The following is a 9,276-nucleotide window of genomic DNA, read 5'->3' on the forward strand; positions in this document are numbered from 1 at the left end:
TTTTCCTTTTAGTCTAATTCTCACCAGTGCCAAATAGATTGTCATGGGACTTTTTTTAAATGTACATAATTTTATAAACTTTTACAACACTGAGGTGAAGCCTACTGTTAATTAAACCAAATGCCCAAAAAAGCTCACTTTGCCTCATAGTTTGTTAAATTACGAGTGACAGAGAATCCCAAATTCCACTATTTAAAGAAAATAACATCAATTTGTTCTTGAACTCTAAAAGTAAACATTAAACGACAACTATTCGCAACTCTCAGCCCCCTTTCTCTTAACTGTTTATTATCTGCTTCCAAGTCTATAACAATATGCTGTTCCAGTTAAACACTTACTAAAATTACATCAACTTAATAACTTAATTTCAAAACCATTCAGCAGCTGTTGTTTTCGGTGTCTGTCTTCTTCCAGCTGAAGATCTCCCTGGGTTGTCTTCTTTCTTTTACTACAAGCATGTTTCATGTAGAAAGGTACCTTTGATAGAGAGTGTTTCAATGACTTGGGTCTCTCACGATGGCATTTACTCTATCTGATTTTCAAAGTACCTGCCTTTTTTATATCTCCAACATTGGATTGTCTCATTGGTTTGCTATTAGCAAAACAATAAATTTAAAAGCGATTGGGTTTTATTACCCTGAGGCATAATTTAAAGTGGTTAAATTCGAATTGCTGTCAAAACAGTAATCAACTCAGGTATTTATTTCACAGCCAAACGTTACATATTTTCAATTTTCCAGTACACACTTGAGACTGCTCTTGTAAGCTCTCAGTGCAAAACAGCATTCTCTCTCTCTTAAAGGTACAGTACATACTTTCAACTTCATAACAAATCAAAGTTAAAATTGACTTGAAAGTAAAAGAAGAAGAACTTGCATTTATATTGCCTTTCACGACCTAAGGACATCCCAAAGTATTTTACAGCGCATGAAGTACTTTGTAGTTACTGTTGTAATATAGGAAAGAATTACATTGTTCTTAGAATTTTACTGAACATGGAAGTAATTTGGTTCAGTGCTGTTTCTCTGAAATCTGTGCACTTGATTACACTTTGCAATCTATTAAATAGTTTTTAAGTTGTGTTAAGTTTCTTTAGATTCTCAAGAAGTGAAATAAAAGCAAAGTATTCTGGATAATTCAACAGGCCAGGTGGCATAGATGGAAAGAAAAACAGTTAACCTCAGAATTGTTAAAGTGACACCCTCTCAATGGTTATCATCTAACTTGGGAATAAAAGGATTATTGAACTGATTTGACATATGAACCCCAGGTCCTTTGTGCTGCTCTATAAATGTCATTCAGTGTTTGAATTATTTCTATTTGTATAATCATCTTCCTTTCTCTTTCTAGGGCAACTGTTGTTCATAGATTTCTAATTAAAGGAACAATAGAGGAGAGGATGCAAAGTATGCTTAAAAGTACTGAGAAAAGGTGTGTTCAATTTCCAAGTTACAATTATAATTCCCATTTTTTTAACGGTTCCAAAATTGTTGAAAGATTAAAATGAGACAGTTTATTTTACAAAGATTTTAGCTTATACAGTCAGTCAATAAATACCATAACTACAAAAGGCTGAGAATACTGCACCAATTAACTCACCTCCTTTCTCTCCAAAGTATGTTCATCATCTACAAGACACAAGTCAGGAGTGTGACGAAATACTCCCCACTTGGATGAGTTAAGTTCTAACCACATTCTAGAAGCTTGACACCATCTTGAACAAAGCAGCCTGCTTGATTCACTTCCCATCCACGAACTTCAACATCATCTGCATAGTGGCTCAGTGGTTAGCACTGTTACCTCACAGCGCCAGGGACCTGGGTTCAATTCCAGCCTCAGGCGACTGTCTGTGTGGAGCTTGCACATTCTCCCCATATCTATGTGGGTTTTCTCCGGGTGCTCCGGTTTCCTTCCGCAATCCAAAACTGTGCAGGTTAGGTGAACTGGCCAGCTAAATTGCTGATAGTGTTTAGAGATGTGTAGATTAGGTGCATTAGTCAGGGGTAATACAGGATAATAAGGTAGGGGAATGAGTCTGGGTGGGTTACTCTTCGGAGGGTCAGTGTGGAATTGTTGGGCCAAAGGGCCTGTTTCCACATTGTAGGGATTCTATGATCTATGAACTCATGTTCACTATTAGCGGTGCGTATCATCTACAAAACAGGGTCCAGTAACTCATCAAGGCTTCTCTAGTACTACGCTGGGTATGTCTCTAAGTCACACATCATTTTGAACTGGTGCTCTACTGCTGCTCCTCTCGTGTTTGAACTCCTAACAACACCTGGAATATCCTCATATTACAGCAGTTTAAGGAGACCGTTCATCATCATCTTCTCTAGGGAAATTACCCACTTCCATAAACAAATAATTTAAAAACAAAATCAATGGATAGGTTATCCTCTGTTTTCATGGAGTTATCTTCATTTAAGTAACATTGCCTACAGTCTCTACCACAAAGCCTCCTAATTTATCCTTTTCCTCATTTAACATCTGAGGGTGAACCATTCTGCTCCCAACCTTGGTGTTCTATTTGACTCTGACGTGTTGTTCTAGTCATACATCTGCTTCATGACAAAGCCTGTCTCTAACTCTGTAACAGCGCCAATTTATATTTGTGCCTCAGCCTATCTGCTGTACATTCATCCATGCCTTTGTTGCCGCTGGATTTGACGATTCCAGTGCTCTCTTGGCCATCCTCACTGGGGTATGGATGTCCAGATATCAGTAGATTTTTGGATGTTAAATGAATCAAGGGATAAGGGTATGATGTCAGTTGTGGTTCAGTTGGTTGTGCTGTTATTCCCAAGTCACAAGGTTTGGGGTTCAAGTTTCATTCAACGACTTGAATACAGAAATCAAGGCTGGTACTGCAGTACAGAAATGAAGGAATGCTGCAGTGTTGGGAGGTATTATCTTTGGTCTGAATTTAATGTCACTAATGTCCTCGGGTGTTGTAAAAGATTCCACGACAACAGGAGAAAGATCCTTGGTGCCTTGACCAACATATATCCCTCAAACTTTGAAACTCTGATAATGAGCAGATCTTTATTTATTGATGTTGGCTGACAGATTAGTAGTATTCGGGACATAGAGGAGAATTCCCTGCTGTACTATGGGATTTTTTTTATCCTTATCTGAGAGGCCAGGCAGAACCTCAGTTTTGCATCAAAAATCAGACCACTGACAGTGAAGTGCTCCTTCAGTGTGCTATTTAAATGAGGTGCTCCTCAGTGTTTATATTTATCCCTCAGCTGGCATTCGAAACAGGCTATTTAGCTATGTATTTGATTTCTGTTTGTGAGATCCAGTTGTGCCCATATATTAGCTGCTGAATTCCTTGCATTATAATAAACTACACTACATTGGCTGTAAAATGTATTATAGCATCCTGAGGTTGTAACAGGTGTGATAGAAATATTTATTTTTAATTTCCACATTATATGATGATTTAGAAATTAATGAGATCTTTTTTTCTTTCTGAATTGATGTTTAGTCACAACAAGTCTATGATTGTACAGTCGGAAGCATCTGCCCTGACTGTGGGGGACCTGGCAGATCTCTTCTCAGAGGAAGAGCGGACTACTGATGAATGAACAAGGATTATCAATGTATACACTGAAGATGAATAACATACGCCCTCTGCTTTATTACCTTCTATGGAGTCTGAACATTATACAGAAAAGGGCTTGAGCTTCACTTGGACAATAGGGAAATGTAAACAGATCAGAACCAGTGATGTAATCATATTAAGGCACAAGAAATTCTACTCGTGTTTATCAATAAGCCCAAATTGTGGAATGTTAAATATAATAGGGAATGACTAGTAAGATGTTCAATGCTGTGTGAAGGACCAAGGTCAGGTTTGAAACATTGAATCAGAATGGGAACAGTCGAACAATGAAACAGTTGGCTCAAAGTTTGCTATAGCGGGACATTAATGGCATCTGCCATTTGTTAGATACACTCCTGCATCATTCAGCACAAAACACTTCTGTCCACTAAATTGCTAGAAATGCAAGCTGATAATGGTGTACTAAGAGAAATAGGGTCCTGAATGAACAGGGCCTCTGCTTAATGAATCGGCTGTATAACTGGGAAATAAACATAGGAAGAATTGCAGAAGCCATGTAAATTAAAAGGTAAATTCATTGTTAAATTAGGTACAAAAGAGAAATATAAGGAAAGAAGGATTAGATTGAGAGAGAGAAAAAAGGAGGCAAGGAAAGGAAGAAAAAACCTTAATTTCAAATATGCATTTTTACTATTTTCTTCAAATTTGTTACGCTTGAAGGGATGAGATTCCACTGGTATTGGTTAATTTTGGGTGCCAGAGAAGTAAATTGGCAGCAATTACCCCTTAACACATTAACAGATATTTATGTTTAAAATCCATAGAATCCCTACAGTGTGGAAACAGGCCACTCGGCTCAACAAGTCCATACCAACCCGCCGATGAGCAGACCTGTCCCCTAACCCTGCGTTTCCCGTGGCTAACGCACCTAACCTACACATCCTTGTACACTATGGGTAATATAGCATGGCCAATCCACCTAACCTGCACATCTTTGGACTGTGGGAGGCAATCGGACCACCGGGTGGAAACCCACGCTGACACTAGGAGAACGTGCAAACTTCACACAGACAGTCACCCAAGGATGGAATTTTACCTAGATCCCTGGCACTGTGCAGCAGCAGTGCTAACCACTGAGCCACCAGACTTAACTTGCTGTGGTGAGTTCAAGGGGCAAATGGATGTATCTTTTTAAGAAAAGAAGAGAGAGCTAAATTCAAGATGCTATTGTGATATAACTAATGGCAGAATCAACCAACCTGGACAGTAACTCTTGAATATTTACGCTTGAACTTGCATCGGTTCCTTCTTTGCAATTATGCCATTTATGCTTTCTTCCTATAAATACTGCCAGACCTCCTGTGTTTTGCCAACAAATTCTGTTTCTGTGTCAGGTCTCCAGCATGTGCAATTCTTTGTTTTATCTCCAGATTATTGTTGAATAATGCAATAAGAGTGTTTGGGGAGTGGAGAAATTAACTTTGGTCGGACAGTTTGGGTAGTAGAGGGTAGAATTTGATCACAAAATGTATGTGCTGGGTGAATTTGGAACTCTGGGTGAAAAATCAGTGGACTTTGAAAATGATTCACTGTTATAGGAATAAATGAATAGATGGTTCCCTCCAATCCCTACATCATCCTGACGGGGAACTCGATTGCAGTTCCTTCACTGTTGCTGGGTCAAAGTCCTGGAACTCCCTCCCTAACAGCACTGTGGGTGTACTTGTACTAGATGAATTGCAAGAATCCAAGAAGGCAGCTTATTACCATCTCCTCAAGGGCAATTAGGGACAGACATTAAATGCTGGCTTTGCCAGTGATACTCAAATTCCATGAGCAAACCTAAAAGGAGACAGTGTCTTGACAGTAGAATATTTCAGAACTGTATTCAAGTTGTGACCTAGATTATGGTCAAGACCTGAATCATTGCTTGAATCCATGACCTTCCAACTCTGACATGCCAATCTGACACTCAAATACTAAAGAGAATGGGCTTTGACATGAGAATTTAAATAGTGGAGGCCATGAGTCGTTTTCATGAGTTGCATTTCCACACAAGATTCAAATGTAAAAGCTCAAACAGTAAAATTGATGGGAGAAAATTCTTGTTGAGAAAAAAAGGACCATAATTTCATTTGACTGTCCATAATTGAGATGCAACCTCTGCAGCACTAAATAATAATGGTAGAAGATTTCCTGTTATTAATTAGGCAGCGCTATTTGTAATATGTTTCCTGAATGGGACTGTGTAATTCTTTTTCCGTATTTAGAAGATTGGAGATGTAAAATAATTATTTTACCTATTAATACATAATTTATGACACAGTTTGGGAGAAATTCCTTCTGTTGATAATTTTAACGGACATCTTCCTGTGGCTTGTCAATGAGATTTCCTATTTTGTACTCACTGTTGCTTTTGCTAAGTTATCAGTGGAAGCTGTTTCATTCCTCAGTACATTATTCATTGCAAAGACCACATGTTGCTTAATATACTTCATTTTCAAAATTTGAATAAACGGTTTCTGTATGATTTTGTTTTCAAACTGTAAAAAAATCAGTGGGCAAGTTAGTTTAATATGAGCTTTTTCTTCAGCTGTTCACGTATTGGAACTCCCCTCATTTGAACCATTTCACAAATTTTCCAGGATTAATACCTGGATGAATATGAAGTTCTTATGAGTTTTTACTCTCAAATCTGCAGCCGATACTCTGGAATATCAAAAGACATTGAAGCTCTAATCATTGAAGATGTAGATTTTATACCTTTGAGCTGAATTGAACCACACTGCAAGAAACATAGACTTTAATTTATTTAGCAGTTTTTCACAACTTTAGGGCATCTGAATGCATTTGACAGCTAATAAAGTATTTTTGAAGTGCTGTTGTTGCGATAATGTAGAATATATAAAAGCCAGTTTGTGCTCAACACGCTCCTGCAAGCTGCATTAAAAATAAACATCATTACAAGTGTTCACTGAGAGATGAATATTCCTCCACAAAGGCCACAAGCAGATTTTCCTTGCTATTCAAAATATGTGATCTTTTACACTACTTAAGAGGGTAGACATGACAATTGTTTAAACACCTCATCACAACAGACACCATCTCTGACAGAGGAGTGCTCTGTCAGTATTGGAGTGTCTGTTTGGATTTTGTGCTCAAGTCTCTGGAGTGGAGCTTGAATCTGCAGCTCTGATTCCAAGGCAAAAGTCCGACCTATTCAGCTATGGATGGTGCATTGTGAGGTTCCAAGGAGGTAAGGTACAGTATATTGTTGAACATGGATTTTGTGTTAAGTCATGCATTATATCTCCATCTGAACTGTTGAGTGTGTGGTGTCAAACTTGTAAAATATTTATGCAGCCATAGTAACCGTATAAATGCAAGTATTGCTGAAAATTTTTTCAAAGCTTTTTCTTTGGCATTCATTTGGACAATTTGTGGAGAGTGTGCTAATTGTTTGGTAAGTGGCCTCAGGTAGAGGCATTGTCATGGAGAATGCACCCATTAATGCTGATCGACAGTTAACTGCTCGGTGCGATGTCAAACATCTAAATCATACCATCAAATCAGCCTTTGAGCTTTATCAAAAAATATATCACTTGGCTTTTTGCAAACAAGGAATGTACCCATTCCGCCTGCACCGGCAAAACATACAATGTAGTATCTAACATTAAATGTCGTCTGTAATTAGCCAGTACAGGTTATTTGTTGGATAATTTTGAGTGTGCAAGGACTTATGCTGACAACCAATTTAGGATTGTCAGTTGGGCTCACAATATGGTGCACGTATATGTACTATAGAGAGCCCTGTTCTTTGACAGAAAGAACATGTACGTGCATTGTACTTCAATTCAACAGATTGCCCTGACAAATGGGGCAGCAAATGGCTATGTCCTGACCAATTAGAGTCAATCGACCTGCTTTAAAACTTAAAGCCTAGTAGTTAATTTTTTTCCTTTTTTTTCTTTTTCTTCAGTTGTGTGTGTGCAGGTGTTAGACACAGTGAAAGATAACAGGTGTACATATCTTTATTCAGTTTCCACCACCAGGAAGAAAGGACACACCAGGGTGGCCAGTGACAAGCAGTGTCCTTCTCAGAGGGATCTCCTGTTAATTTCTTTTTAACTGAGGATATTCTAAATCTCCTGGTTATTTTTTTTGTAGTTTTCTTTTTTTATATAACCCCCACACTACCACCTAATTGCAGTAGGGCTTATATTTTTCCCAGAACCTATGATATGTCTGTGAGACAATGAAAGACAAAAGTTGTACAAATCCTTATTCAATTTCCACCACCAGGGGAAAAAAAAGGAAATACTAGGGTGGCCAGTGACAAGCAGTGCCCTTCTCATCAGAGGGCAATGTTGCGTGAAGCCTGGTAGTTAACTAATAATCACCACTAACAGGAACATTCTCCATGGCAATGCCTCTGCCAGTCAGAGTCCACCTGCCAACCAAATGCATTCTCCTCTTCCTTGAAATGAAACCCTTGCAAAATGGCGTAGTGAATGAAAGATGAATAGCTTTACCAAACCTTGTCTTTATTATTGCAATATTCAAGTTCTGTATCAACAAATGGTCGTAAATGCAAGTCTTTCTATCTTTACCATTCTTTCCTATTTTTTAAAAAAAATCTTTCGGACCTATGGGAAATTTACTGAATGCCTGCAGAGAATTTTTAAATGAATGCTGACTAATTTTATCCCCCACCCCATCCCAAACGTCATATCCTTAATGCCCTCTTGTAATTTTACAATAACAGCACAAGGGAATAATGCAGACTTTCAAAACTACAAGAAATGCCAGTTACAAAGAGTAAATCTGAGATGGAAAGTACCAATGAAACTTTACAAAATATATCTGTGGGTTTTGCTTTTAATTTCATTTAGGATGTTAAAGACTTTCATCACCACGTGCAAGGCTTATCGACAAAACTAACACTTCATTTTGGTCCATTTTAAGCAATGATTCGTTGTATGGGTACACACTAATTTCCTCACAATGGAAAATTCTCACTATTTCACCAACCCTTACTGACCTCTTTTCCAAGGATTATCATAAACCTTGCCCTGTAAGCTTTTTGGAGAGCATTGAATTGCCTCACCGTTTCATGATAAACTGTATTTTGTAAAACAGATTACTTAGCGACGACCTCATAACAAATCATTTTTAATAATAGAGTCATAGAGATGTAAAGCATGGAAACAGAACCTTCGGTCTAACCCGTCCATGACGACCAGATATTCAAACCCCAATCTAGTCCCACCTGCCAGCACCCAGCCCATATCCCTCCAAACCCTTCCCATTCATATATCCATCCAAATGCCTCTTAAATGTTACAATTGTACCAGCCTCCACCACTTCCTCTGGAAGCTCATTCCATACACGTACCACCCTCTGCATGAAAACGTTGCCCCTTAGTCTCTTTTATATCTTTCCCCTCTCACCCTAAACCTATGCCCTCTAGTTCTGACTCCCTGACCCCAGGGAAAAGACTTGTCTATTTATCCTATCCATGCCCCTCATAATTTTGTAAACCTCTGAGTCACCCCTCAGCCTCCGACACTCCAGGGAAAACAGCCCCAGCCTGTTCAGTCTCTCCCTGCAGCTCAGATCCTCCAACCCTGGCAACATCCTTGTAAATCTTTTCTGAACCTTTTCAAGTTTCACAACATCTTTCCAATAGGAAGGAGACCAGAATT

At 38.5% G+C, this 9,276-nt stretch overlaps 1 protein-coding gene across 3 annotated transcripts in view; it reads left to right on the forward strand.

The window, feature by feature from the left end:
• Positions 1-4,589, forward strand: part of shprh (SNF2 histone linker PHD RING helicase) — a 107,154-nt gene extending 102,565 nt beyond the window's left edge. For all 3 annotated transcript variants that reach the window (XM_043681136.1, XM_043681144.1, XM_043681152.1), the window contains 2 exons: positions 1,351-1,431; positions 3,494-4,589. In XM_043681136.1, coding sequence (XP_043537071.1) covers positions 1,351-1,431; positions 3,494-3,593 — 181 coding nt within the window. In that variant the 3' untranslated portion in view covers positions 3,594-4,589. The remainder of the gene's footprint in view (positions 1-1,350; positions 1,432-3,493) is intronic.
• The last annotated feature ends 4,687 nt before the right edge of the window (positions 4,590-9,276 follow it).

This window comes from Chiloscyllium plagiosum, chromosome 3, assembly GCF_004010195.1.
Source record: "Chiloscyllium plagiosum isolate BGI_BamShark_2017 chromosome 3, ASM401019v2, whole genome shotgun sequence".
In the NCBI taxonomy this organism is placed as follows: domain Eukaryota; kingdom Metazoa; phylum Chordata; class Chondrichthyes; order Orectolobiformes; family Hemiscylliidae; genus Chiloscyllium; species Chiloscyllium plagiosum.